At 44.2% G+C, this 14,096-nt stretch overlaps 1 protein-coding gene across 4 annotated transcripts in view; it reads left to right on the forward strand.

Annotated features, from left to right (window-relative positions):
* Window positions 1-1,393: 1,393 nt before the first annotated feature.
* The window catches only part of Mast2 (microtubule associated serine/threonine kinase 2), a 127,214-nt gene continuing 114,511 nt past the window's right edge, over window positions 1,394-14,096 (forward strand). For all 4 annotated transcript variants that reach the window (XM_042675724.1, XM_042675738.1, XM_042675734.1 and 1 more), the window contains exon 1: window positions 1,394-1,865. In XM_042675724.1, coding sequence (XP_042531658.1) covers window positions 1,686-1,865 — 180 coding nt within the window. In that variant the 5' untranslated portion in view covers window positions 1,394-1,685. The remainder of the gene's footprint in view (window positions 1,866-14,096) is intronic.

Consider the following 14,096-nt stretch of genomic DNA (forward strand, 5'->3'; position numbering starts at 1 on the left):
AAAGAGGAGGCAGACTGAAGAGATGGTGAGGTTACAGAATCAACAGGATTTGTTAATGTTTGGATGTGCGGGAGGGAGTCTAGGGTGACTTTCTGGTTTTCATTTAAGGTGATTGGATGGATGGGTAGCCAAGGATCTGGGACAGGGAATATGGGAGCAGGCGGTTGGGTATGCTGTGGGTAGGTAGGCACTGGTTGGTATGTATCTGATCTGACTTCTGTTTGAGTTTAGGTCTATGCTCATTAGCTGTGTTGATGTGAAGCCATCTGATGGAACTTGAGCCTGTAAATGAAAAGGTACAAGAAACAATACAATTTGCTTCTTTATGTGAACTGAACAATCCAGTCAGGCACTCCAACATGCTAGCTGTTATTACTGATCAGAGTTCAGAGAGGAGGCCCAGCACAAATGGGTAAAGCCAGAAGGAAGGCTTCTGGGAATGAACTCTGGTTAGGTCAAAGAGAAAAAAAAAACAGTGTTGTGGCAGACCAGTTGAAGCCAGAGGGAGGCCAGGCAAGGCTGAGCAGTCACCACTGTTGCTAGGCAGATGAGTCACTGGAGGCGTCAGGTCAGGCTGCCCAGGCCACAGCAAGCTGGACTGTGCCACAGGATGACTTCACTGTTAGTGGGGGGGACCCTGGGGACCTTCCGGAAGTCTTTTTTTGGGGAAGTCATTTTTACGGGGAGGGGTGGCTTTCCTCCACCCGTAGGAATCCATCACTTCTTCCTTTCTCCAGGACTTTCACATGCTGTCAATGTCTTAACTCTTTGGAAAGAGTAGGAAACAGCGTTAAAGGGACAGAAGAGTTGGTCTCTTTTGATCAGTGATTTGCAGGCTGACCCGGTGTGTTTCACTTCACCTGTCCTCTTCCTTATCTGCAACATGAGAATGAGCAGACTTGGCCCGAGTGTGATTGTGAGAATTAGGTGAGGGTTTGCAAGGCACTGAGTAAAACAACAAACCAAGAAAATAAAAACATGTTTTCTCATCCTGCCCGCTAACTGTGCCCTTGGTCACCGCGATGCTCCAAGCCGATCCCAGCTGCCCCATCGTCTCCCTCTCTCCCTCTCTCTCTTTATTGTTGGCACTCACTTTTTTTTTTTTTTTTTTTGATCCCCAGTAAGCAGGGCAGACACTCTCAGGAAGAGATGAATGGAAGAATCAATGAGCGTCCGGCCGCAGCCGCAGCCGCAGCCGCCGGCGACTCGCCGGGCCAGCTCCGCCCCCTTCCGCTGCCGGAGCCTCGCGGCAGGAGCCACGGGCGGGTCTTTCGTGACCGTTCGCTGGCGCGTGCGCGGGAAGCTGCGCGCGTCCGGCGGCGGCGGCGGGCGGGCTTCCCGTGCGCGCGCTCGAGGGGCGGGGCGGGCCGGAGGCTGGCGGGCTGGTGGGCGGGCGGCTGGCTGGCTGCGGGGCCGGCGGCGGGTGGCCGGCCGAGCGTGTGCCGGGAGGCAGAAGCCTGGGCGGCGGCGATGCTGCCTCCTCGGTGAGGAACGCCGGGGAGGTCTCGGCGCGTGAGCCCGCAGGAAGCGCTGAGACACTGCGGGCTGCTAGGGTCGGTGGCTTTCGGGCGACCCGCCGAGCCATGGTGGCCGCGGGCGGTGGTTGGCGCGGCATCGCCGCGGCCCGGGGCCGTACGAGGCCGGGACAGTCGCGGTGCTAACCCCCGCGGGGCCCAGCCTTAGCTATGAAGCGGAGCCGCTGCCGCGACCGACCGCAGCCACCACCGCCTCCCGCCCGCCTGGAGGATGGGGCTCCGCGGGCGGCCGAGCTGCCTCAGCCCTTAGCCCCGCGCCGGCGAGCGCCGCCTGGGAGGCAGCGGCTGGAGGAGAGGACCGGGCCCACCGGGCCTGAGGGCAGGGAGCAGGTAGGTCGTGCCGGGGTCGGGCCGGGATCCGGGCTGGGTTGAGGGATCTGAATGGGAGAGTGGGGGAGGGGACCTCGGGCTGGGGGACCCCGACTGAAGCTTCGGGGGGTGGGGGTGGGGACTGGGGAGTTTGGGAGGAGGTATGAGAGAAATTGGGGAGTGGAAATGAATCTGGTGGCTTGGGGTTAAGCTGGAAATGCAGTAGGAGAATTAAGCAGAAAATAAAAAAGGTCATGAGGAGCCAGGGGTTCTGGATGTCCGGGTGGGAAGGGGCGATGGAATGTGGGCTGGGTGAATAAGCTGCAAAGTGTAGGCCTACTAAAGCGGGTATTTATTGAATTATGCAGAAGAATATGTAGCGTAAGGGGAGGCATGTCAATAGAATGGTGTTTAGGGATGTCCCTACCATCAATCATAAGGGGACATTTCTAATTGTTCTCTGATCTGGTCATCTCTAATTTTGTACTAGTGTGTTCAGAATCTTTTGACATTCTTCTTAACCATCTACTTTATGAGCATTCAAAACAAACAAACGAACCCCACAACAAACAAAAACACTTCATGAATAAGATCCCAAGCCCAGTGTTGTGAATCGAGAATTCATAGATCAAGGCTCTTGCTTTTCAGTTTGCCACTGAAAACACCTTAATGAGAAAGATAGAAAGCAGTGTAAAAATCTTCCTCTGGCTTCTCAGTCGACAGGGTGAGTTTATATAATTTATTAGACAATAGTAGGTTTATTTATGAGTAGGGGATAAAGGTCAGTAGCAGTAGGAAGTTCAGTGAAAGGAGATACATGATCCTTGATCTTGGTTGGGTTTGCAGAAAAGTGTTCTGAGGTAAGGATCTCTTAGTGACAGCTTTTCTTTAGCACACATCTCTTCAGATTCTATTTTCATCCCTGAATCAGGACTTCATATAGGTCTCCAGGCTCTTTCCTCTTAGTTAAATATATTATCTTCATTGAACATCATTATTATATAGTTTTAGTGATGCATCTGTTAGCCCATGTTTTTTCTTTTAATTCTTTTTTCTTTTCTTCCTCCATCTTTTATTCATTGATCCTTGAGTAAACTGAACCACTGGCTATCTCTCCTGTTGCTTCCAGGCTGCTGGGCAATATCCAGTTACTGTAATCCCAGTACCCTGTCCAATAACCCTAAGTTTCCAATTTTTTTTTTTTTTTTTTTTTTTTTTGGTGCTGGTCCTGGGTCTTGACCTCAGGGCCTGGGTGCTGTCCCTGAGCTCTTTTACTTAAGGCTAATGTTCTACCATTTGAGCCACAGCTCTACTTCTGGCTCTTTAGTGTTAGTTAGAGATAGGAGTCTGATGGACTTTCCTGCCTGTGCTAGCTTCAAACAGCAATCCTGAGCTCTCAGTCTCTTGAATAGCTATCATTACAGTTGTGAGCCATGGATACCTAGGCAGCTTCTATTCAAAACTTTTAAAACATGGGATGGGATTGGTGCTCAGGTGGTAAGAGTGACAAGGTCAAGACCCAGGGTTCAAACTCCAGAAAGGAAAACACGAACTAGAACAAGTAAACAAACTAACCTGGTTTTGTGCCTCATGTTCTGGAGATGGTATCTGGAACTCTCCCACTTGAACCACATTTCCACTTCTGGCTTTCTGCTGGCTTTTTTTTTGTTGTTGTTGTTGTTGTTGTTAGTCGTGGGGCTTGAACTCTGGGCTTGGGCACTGTCCCCGCACTCTTCAGCTCAAGGCCAGCGCTCTACCGCTTGAGCCACAGCGCCACTTCTGGTTTTCTAGTGGTTTATTGGGGATACGAGTCTCACGGACTTTCCTGCCCGGGCTGGCTTTGAACCTTGATCCTCAGATCTCAGCCTCCTGAGTAGCTAGGATTATAGGCGTGAGCCTCCAGTGCCCAGCTACACTTGGCTATTTAAAAATTAAATTCTCAGATCACAGCCTCCTGAGTAGCTAGAATTGCAGGTGTGGAGCCACTGGCACCAGCTTCAAAAACCTTTAAATATGTACTTTAAGTCCAGATTCTTTCATGACTTAGTTTACCTGCTATAGTTGTCCTTATTGTGTGCTTCAGTGAGAAGTTCAAGATTATTTTGATTTTTTTTTTCTGTCTTAGGATTTGTATTCATCCTTAGTTTCAACCTCAGAGTAAGTGGTAGTCTTCCTTTGTTGTATAATTAATTACTGTCTGGTATAATTGATTTCATCCCCTCTTATCTGTTAAGAGTCTTGTTAGATATGTTTTTAGTTACATTTTTCTCTTGTTCTTATATTTTCTTTTTTGTTGTTGTTGGAGACCTGAACTTGGTATCTGAGGCTTACTTTTGTTCATTGCTTGGTGCTCTTAAGACCTCAGCCATGCCTCCAAGTCCTCTTGTTCTTATATTTCAAGTAAAAACAAAACAAAAATGTAACTTCTTTGAGTTGTCTATACCATCCAAACTGCTTTATCACTTTTTTTCACCAGTACTCTTCTTGAAAAATGAGTTTGTGGGGCTGAGAAGGTGGCTCAGTGGTAGAGCGCTTGCCTTGCATGCCTGAGGCCCTGGGTTCGATTCCTCAGCACCACATAAGCAGAAAATAAAAAGCCGGAAGTGGCGCTGTGGCTCAAGTGGTAGAGCGCTAGCCTTGAGCTGAAGAGCTGAGGGACAGTGCCCAGGCTCAGAGTTCAGGCCCCATGACTGGACCAAAAAAAAAAAATGAGTTTGTGTTCACTATTTTAATTTTATTCACTTATATACAATCCTAATATAGTTTATCTCTTTTTTTTTGGGGGGGGGGGTCCGGTCGTGGGGCCTGAACTCTGGGCCTGGGCACTGTCCCTCAGCTCTTCAGCTCAAGGCTAGCGCTCTACCACTTGAGCCACAGCGCCATTTCTGTCTTTTTTCTGCTTATGTGGTGCTGAGGAATCCAACCCAGGGCCTCATGCATGTGAGCCAAACACTCTACCACTGAGCCAACTTCCCAGCCCTATAGTTTATCTTGTACACTAATACTTTTCCTAAACTAATGTCTTCAGGGTTATCAGTATTTTTTTTTTTGGTCATGAGATTTGAACTCAGGGCCTGGGCATGAACTTGAGCTTTTTTGCTCAAGGCTAGTGCGCTACCATTTTGAGCCACAGCTCTACTTGTGGTTTTTAGGTGGTTAATTGGAGATTAGAGTCTCATGGCCTTTCTTCCTAGTCTGGCTTTGTACCACAGTCCTCAGATCTCAGCCTCCTGAGTAGCTAGGATTACTAGGATTACAAGTGTGAGCCACCAGCACTGGGCTTCAGTAATTTTTTTTTTTTTAGTTGGTTGTGGGGCTTGAACTTGGCCTGGGTGCTGTCCCTGAGCTCTTCAGCAAGGCCAGCACTCTACCATTTGAGCTATAGCACCATTTCCAGTTTTCTGGTGGTTAATTGGAGATGAGTCACCTGGACTTTATGGCCTGCACTGGCTTTGGACAGTGATCCTCAGATCTTAGCCTCCTGAGTAGCTAGGATTACAGGTGTGAGCCACTGGTGCCTGGCTAGTAATTTTTTTTAAATTGAGGTTTGACTTATGTACAGTATACAAATAAAAGATATATTCAACTCATAAATTTTACTGAACAATGCACTTATATGGACATTATGCAGATCAAGATGGAGTATATTCTTAAGTATCCTAAAGTACTCTTAACGTGCTTTCTTCTAGTTATTACTCTCCTCCAAAGGTATTCTCATGCCTCTTCATTATAATTAGTTTTAAACTACTACTTCATGTAAATGAAATCATTCAGTTTGTACTTTTTGTTACTGAATTCTTTCATTCTGATCATGTTTGTGTGGTTCCTCTGTGTTCCTTATGGAATACTTTGTGTTTTTTTTCTCATAGTATCCATTTTACTACTTTTGCTGACTTCTTCCTTTTGTGTATTTGCTTTCCTGTTACTGAAAATGTTCCTTTAGGATATGTCCTTGGTTTTCAGCTTTTTTTGTTGTTGTTGGTCATGGGCCTGAACTCTGGGCCTGGACGCTGTTCCTTAGCTCTTCAGCACAATGCTAGCGTTCCTCCACTTGAGCCACAGTGCCACTTCTGACTTTTTCTGCTTATGTGGTGCTGAGGAATTGAAACTAGGGTCTCATGCATGCAAGGCAGGCACTCTACCACTGAGCCACCTTCCCAGCCCTAGCTTGTTCTTTTATTGTTCTGTGTCCTGTAGCAGGCTTACTTTATTCATGGCAAGTTCTTAGGATTGGAGCAAGGGGTCTGTATTCTTATATTCATGACATTATGTTACAGAACCCCTCTAGAGTCATCTGAAGCTTTGTCTGGATCTCTTTCCTTATCTACATTTTTCCTACCTGTATTTGCATTTTTTCACCAAATCCTTCATCATTTGTGTTTTAACATTTGTGATCTTTCTAATTTGATAGATTTATGATTTTTGAAAAGACAAAAAGTTTCAGTTGGATACACTATGATTTTGTATAGTTTACTATTGAGGTAGTTAATGACGTCTCCATTGCTTATGACATGGAGTAGTACTTATTATATATATTTTTTTTTTGGGTCCAGTCGTGGGGCCTGAACTCTGGGCCTGGGCGCTGTCCCTCAGCTCTTCAGCTCAAGGCTAGCACTCTACCACTTGAGCCACAGCGCCACTTCCGGCTTTTTTCTTTTTGCTTATGTGGTGCTAAGGAATCGAACCCAGGGCCTCAGGCGTGCAAGGCAAGCGCTCTACCACTGAGCCACCTTCCCAGCCCAGTACTTATTATATTTTATATTATATTATTAACTATCTATGTTTAGGAATAAGTTCTTACCAGGATGCAGGATGCTGATCTCCAGAGATCAGTGGATTGTCATGCAATTAAAATAGGACCCATTTTTTTTTTTTTTTTTTTTTTTTTGTGGGTCTTGGGGTTTGAATTCTGGGCCTGGGCGCTGTCCCTCAGCTCTTCAGGTCAAGGTGAGTGCTCTACTGCTTGAGCCACAGCGCCACTTCCGGTTTTCTAGTGGTTTATTGGATATAAGAATCTCCTGGACTTTCCTGCCAGGGCTGGCTTTGAACCGTGATCCTCATATCCTCATATCCTCAGCCTCCTGAGTAGCTAGGATTACAGGCGTGAGCCACTGATGCCTGGCCCTATTGTTTTTTTTTTTTTTTTAAATATGTTTTTTCTTTTATCTTTTTGTTTTATTACCAGATTGGAAATTGTATTTATGGTCTTTATTATTATTATTTTTTCTGTTCCCTTGATCTCCTGAGCCAGTCATTTGTTATACTATGCTTATTTTACCGTCACAGCATTTTTTAAACTTTATTCCTGCCTAGGTGCTGGTGGCTCATGTCTGTAATCCTAGCTATTCAGGAGGCTGAGATCTGAGAATTGCGGTTTGAAGCCAGCCCCTGGCAGGGAACTCTGATACTTTTTTTTTTTTTGCCAGTTCTGGGGCTTGAACTCAGGGCTTGGGCCTGTTTCTAAGCTTTTTTTTTTTTGCTCAAGGCTAGCACTCGAGAGCCATAGTGCCACTTTTGGCTTTTTCTGTTTCTGTGGTACTGAGGAATTGAACCAAGGGCTTCATCCATTCTAGGCAAGCAATCACTGAGCCACATTCCCAGCCCTCTGTGATACTTGTATCACTATAAACTACTCAAAAATAGCTGGGCCTGGTGCTGATGGCTTATGCCTGTAATCCCAGCTACTCAGGAGGCTGAGATCTGAGAATTGTGGTTCAAATCCATCCCGGGCAGGAAAGTCTGTGAGACTCCTATCTCCAGTTAACCACCAGAAAACCAGAGTGGCACTGTGGCTCAAGTGGTAGAGTGCTGAATTGCCGAGGGACAGGGCCCAGGCCCAGAGTTCAAGACCCATGACCGACAAAAAAAAAAAAAAAAAAAAAGCCTCAAGTGGAAGAGTGCTCTCCTTGAGCAAAAAGAAGTTTAGGGACAGTGCCCAGGTACACAGTTTAAGCCCCAGGACCGGCAAAATAAAACAAAGCAAAATAAAAACCTGTATTCCCACTGTCAGTATCTTAATTTAGATTTATAAAATTTAGTCTTGGTTGTTATAATACCTTAATGACATTTGCTCAGTCTTTTTTTCTCTAATGTATTCTGCATTCTATTAAAAAAAGAACTTATTGTCTACTTGGCTAATGTGCTGAAAATATATTTGTTAAGTGATTATTTAATTTCTCTCTTTAGAAATTTTTTTTTTTTTTTTTTTTTTGTCCAGTCGTGGGCCTGCACTCAGCCTGGGCACTGTCCCTCAGCTCTTCAGCTCAAGGCTAGCACTCTACCAATTGAGCCACCTTCCCAGCCCTAGAAAATTTTATTAAGTAAAATTTAAAATTTGTTTATTTCAGTGGTACTGGTGTTTGAAATCAAGGATTGTATTTTTTTGCCTTTCTTGTTCATCTGACACTCTACTACTTGAGCTATTCCTTCAGCCTGGCTTTTTGCTGGTTAATTGAAGATGGAGTCTCAAGAACTTTTCTGCCCAGGCTGGCTTCAAACTGTGATCCTCTGGATCTCAGTTTCCTAAGTAGGTAGGAACACAGGTGCGAGTTACCAGTACCAGGTTTGCTTTGTTGCTTATTTACTTGTACCACTAGTGGGACTTAAACTCAGACCTCTTGTTCTTACTTGGCATTATTGCTGGAGACTGGAGCCCTGCAACTTGAGCCAGATTTTTAGTGTACATTTTTATTGGTTAAAAGAGATAAGAATCTCTTGGATTTGTCTGGTTTGGCTGATTTTGAATAGACATACATTTTTCCATCACATCAGGATTTTCTTTTAATTTGTACATAATATCCATATTTATGGTATATCATAATGTACATATATATATATATATATATTTTTTTTTTTTTTTTTTTTTGGGTCTAGTCGTGGGGCCTGAACTCTGGGCCTGGGCGCTGTCCTTCAGCTCTTCAGCTCAAGGCTAGCTCTCTACCACTTGAGCCACAGCGCCACTTCCGGCTTTTTCTTATTGCTTATGTGGTGCTGGGGAATCGAACCCAGGGCCTCTGTCATGCAAGGCAAGCACTCTACCACTGAGCCACCTTCCCAGCCCCTATCATAATGTATATTGTATAGTGATCCAGTCAAGGCAATTAACATATCTGTTGCAGCAAACATTTATTTCTGTGTGGTGAAACAGTTGATATCGTATAAACAAGGTGTGGTGGGGATAGGTTTGTAATTCCAGCAATCAGGAGCATGAGGCAGGAAGATTGGGAGTTTCAAGCAAGCCTGGATTTCATGTGAGTTTTAGAATGGCCGGATCTACCTAGTACGATTCTATTTCAAAACCAAAAACAAGAAGAAGAAAAACCTGGAGTACTGGAGGCTCATGCCTGTGATTTGAAACCAGCCTGGGCAGAAAATTTCCAGTTAACTAACAAAATGTCAGACTGGTAGAACACTAGCTGGAAATGAAAAGGAAGCTGAGCAAGAGCTTGACCTGAGTACAAGCCCCAGTACCACCACAGAAACAAAACCAAAGACTGGAGTGTAAGGCTTATGTCTATGATCCTAGCAACTTGGGAATCTGAGAGCAGTAAGATTGAGGCTTCAGGCCAGCTTGAGCAGAAAAGTTAGTAAGACCTTAATTAAAAAATAACCAGCCAACTCTCTGCTCAGGAGGTTGAGATCTGAGGATCACAGTTTAAACTCAGTCTGAGCAGGAAAGTCCATGAACCTTACCTCCAATTAACCACCAAACATCCAGAAGTGGTTCATTCAAGGCTGTGCTCAGGAAAAGCATCTAGGTCTGAGTTTAGGCCCAGGTACTGTCTTGAACACATAGAGAAATGACCATCTAAAAAGCAGAGTCTAGAGGCTTTTTTTGGGGAGGGGGTGGGATGGGGGTGGGGTCTGGTCGTGGGGCCTGAACTCTGGGCCTGGGCGCTGTCCCTTAGCTCTTCAGCTCAAGGCTAGTGCTCTACCACTTGAACCACAGTGCCACTTCTGGCTTTTTTTTTTCTTTTTGCTTATGTGGTGCTGAGGATTCGAACCCAGGGCCTCATGCATGCAAGGCAAGCGCTCTACCACTGAGCCACCTTCCCAGCTCACTAGTATGTTTTTTGGCGATACAGATTATTTTATTTACTGTTGTATACCTATGACCTGTAAAGTACTTGAAACATAATTATCAGAATATTTGTTAGAAACTTAGATATTTGCTCAATATATGTTCTAGTTGTCAGTGTTTGGTCAGAGGATGAACTCTTAGAAAGCTGTCCTATTCATCGTTATTCATCATTGTTGATTCTAAGCCTCTAGAATTTTTTTCTTTTTTTGTGTCCGGTTGTGGGGCCTGAACTCTGGACCTGAGCGCTGTCCCTCAGCTCTTCAGCTCAAGGCTAGCGCTCTACCACTTGAGCCACAGCGCCACTTCTGGCTTTTTTCTTTTTGCTTATGTGGTGCTGAGGAATCGAACCCAGGGCCTCAGGCATGCAAGGCAAACGCTCTACCACTGAGGCAACTTCCCAGCCCCAGCCTCTAGAATTTTAACAAGAATGCAGTATAGATTTAGAAATATTTGTTTATTGTTAGACATGTTCATATACTTATTTAATCATAAATCTGAAAAGCTTTTTCTTACATGATTCTACCTCTACCTCTTAAAATTCTTTTCAAAAGCCAGGCGCCAGTGGCTCATGCCTGTAATCCTAGCTACTCAGGAGGCTGAGATCTGATGATCATGGTTCAGAGCCAGCCCGGGCAGGAAAGTCCATGAAACTCTTATCTCCAATAAACCACCAGAAAACCGGAAGTGGAGCTGTGGCTCAGTGGTAGAGTGCCTGCCTTGAGCTGAGGGACAGTGCTCAGGGCCCAGAGTTCAAGTCCCATGACTGACAAAAAAAGAAAAAAATTCTTTTCAAGAGCTGGGATTGCTAGGTGCCAGTGGCTCATGCCTGTAACCCTAGCTACTCAGAAGGCTGAGATCTGAGGATCATAGTTTAGAGCCAGGAAAGTCTGTGTAAGTATTTGTTGAATAAATGAATAGAAAATGATTCGAATGTTTTGAATGAGGCTGATGGGGGAAGCAATAGTAAGAAAAGGAAATGGAATCTTTTGGTGAGATAGCAGAAGATGAGTTTAGTTCTAGTTTCTACACCATTTGTAGCACCACTGAGGAATTTGAAAAAAAATTTAATATATATTTTTAATTGTAAAGATACTGTACAGAGGGGTTACAACTATATGAGTAAGGTACTGAGTACATTTCTTTTTTTTTTTTTGGTCGGTCGTGGGGCTTGAACTCTGGGCCTGGGTGCTGTCCCTCAGCTCTTCAGCTCAAGGCGAGCGCTCTACCACTTGAGCTACAGCGCCACTTCCGGTTTTCTGGTGGTTTATTGGAGATAGGAGTCTCACGGTCTCTCCTGCCCAGGCTGGCTTTGAACCGCGATCCTCAGATCTCAGTCTCCTGAGTAGCTAGGATTACAGGCGTGAGCCACCAGTGCCCGGCTCTGAGTACATTTCTTATCTAACATTGTTACCCCTTCTTTGTTTTTCCCCTACCATCCCTTCCCTCCTACCTCCCTAACTCCTCCCCCCCAAGTTGTAAAGTTTGTTTTCAACATAGTGTCTTGTATATCTCATTGTTACAGTGGGTCAACCTGTATCCCTGTTTCAGCATTTTATTATTTCCCTTCCCCTCCCCAAATTAGAAAAATGTATATACAAGATGCAGGGCACTGGAATGAAACACAGTGAAAACAGGGGTTATACCATGAGGAAAGAACATACAAAAGAAACAAAAAAATCACATAGTACATTAAAAATGACAGCGACAAAGATAAAACCTCGTGTGTCCTTATTTTGGGGTTCATTTCGCTTAGCATCGTCTTATATGGTCATATGTACATAGCTTTTGACCTTTTCTGCTTGTCCAGCAAGATTATTCTAGAGGTATACTAGTTATTGCAAATAAGGGAAACCATGAGACCTATGTTTCTTTGGTCTGGCTTACTTCACTTAATAGAATTTTTTCCAAGTCTTTCCATTTCCTAACAAATGGGGTGGTGTCATTCTTTCTGATGGAGGTATAGAATTCGTGTGTGTGTGTGTGTGTGTGTGTGTGTGTGTGTGTGTGTGTGTGTGTGTATGTACTATATTTTCTTGATCCATTCATCAATTGAGGGGCATCTGGGTTGATTCCATATGTTAGCTGTGGTGGAAAAATTATTTCAGGCAATTGACTTCTCTTTCCTCTGCACTACAATGTTAATACATTGACAAAAACATAGAGAAGAAAATATATAGAAAGGAAGCTGAATTTTTGTAATGAGCTGTAATTTGATATATTTTGAGTTTCGAATTAAAGTATAGGTGCTAAAGTAAGAGACTAAAAATTGTAGGATTTTAGTACAGTGTAAAAAGGTAGTAAGTAGAGAAGCTGTATGTTCTTGTGCTTTATCTGGATTACTTTGGTAACTGTGTGGAGGGTACAGAGTAGGACATAGTGGTTGAGACATGGGCATTTTGAAAAACCTGAGTTTTCAGTATAAATTTATTGACTTCCCTTCCTCTCTTAATCAGGGTATGGGTAAAGGCTAGCTTCTGAAAACCCATTAACTTTGAAATGTTTAATCAGACATTCTAGAAAAGGAGTCTTTTATTCCCATTTCTTGCAAGGAATCTTTTCCCTTTTGTTTTTGTTTTCATTTCTCCCTATTTTATCCTGTTATATTAAATACTTGCTAAAACTTCAGGGAAAAAAAAAAGAATTTTAGGAAGGCTGGATGTGGTGGTGGCTCACATGTATAACTCTACTTGGGTGGGGGTGGGGGCAGCTGAGATCAGGAGGATTATGGTTTGTTGCTAATCCTGGCAAAAACTGGAGACCTCATTGCCACTTAAAAAAAAAAAGAAAATTGGGCTGGGCACTGGTGGCTCAAGCCTGTAATCCTAGCTACTCAGGAGGCTGAGATCTGAGGGTTGCAGTTTGAAGCCAGCCTGGGCAGGAAAGCCATGGGACTCTTACCTCCAATTAAACATCAAAAAGCCAGAAGTGGAGTGTGGCTCATGTGGCAGTTAGCCTTGAGCACAAAAGGCTTGGGCACTGCATAGTCCCTGAGTTTAAGCGTCAGGATCAGCACAAAAACAAATAACTTGGATGTGGTAGTTATGTGCCACCTAGCTATAAAGTGTAAATAGGAGGATCACAGTCCTAATTGGCCCCAGCATAAATGTGAGATCCCACTCAAGTTAAAGAAAGGATTTATGTGCTGATAACTCTTAGCCTATAATTCTACTTAGGAGGCTGAGATCTGAAGATTATGGTTTGAATCCAGCCCAGTCAGAAAAGTCTTAGTTACTCTTCAATTAACCATCAAAAAGTAGGAAGTGGAGTTGTGGCTCAAGTGGTAGTGTGCCAGCCTGGAACAAAAAAGCTAAGGAACAGTGCCCAGTTTCTGAATTCAAGCCTATTTATCAGTATGTGCACATGCGCTCAGACACACACACACACACACACACACACACACACACACACAAATAATTAAAGGTGTGATTAAAATGGTAGAATTCTGCCACTGTGCTTAATTTGTACCACCTCCACAAACAAAAATAACACTGTAATTTCCTCATTTTTCATTTGGTTCACACTTTTTTTCATAGTACTGTTGAGATTATAGTAGTATAAAAAGTAGACAACAGGGCTGGGAAGGTGGCTCAGTGGTAGAGCGCTTGCTTTGCATGCATGAGGCCCTGGGTTCGATTCCTTAGCACCACATAAGCAAAAAAAAAAAAGCCGGAAGTGGCACTGTGGCTCAAGTAGTAGAGCGCTAGCCTTGAGCTGAAGAGCTGAGGGACAGCGCCCAGGTCCAGAGTTCAGGCTCACGACTGGACCCAAAAAAAAAAATAGGCAACAATCTTTCATCTCAGTTGACTGATGTTCAGTGCACTTTTGATATGTTTTATCTTTCTATGTTGTGGCTGCTGAGATCACACTCTTGTTTTCTTTCTATTTCACTGGAAGTGCTTCAGATTGAAAGACATATGCCTGTTATCCCAAACTATGTCAAAGGCTAAGATTGTACTTCCAGGTCAGCATAGGCAGCAAACTCCAAGAGTTTCCATCTCCATGGAGGGAAGCCTGGGTGCAGTGGCATGTGAGGCTATAAACTATGGGATGACTAAAGCAGGTAAACTGCAACTCAAGCCCTTGCCTAGGCAAGGAGCAGAGAACCCTGTCCTTCAAATAGTGAAAAACTGGACTAGAGGTATGGTTCAACAATATCACTCCAGTCTAGCAAG

This window comes from Dipodomys spectabilis, unplaced genomic scaffold, assembly GCF_019054845.1.
Source record: "Dipodomys spectabilis isolate Male_0828 unplaced genomic scaffold, ASM1905484v1 ptg000002l, whole genome shotgun sequence".
NCBI classification, from domain to species: Eukaryota; Metazoa; Chordata; class Mammalia; order Rodentia; family Heteromyidae; genus Dipodomys; species Dipodomys spectabilis.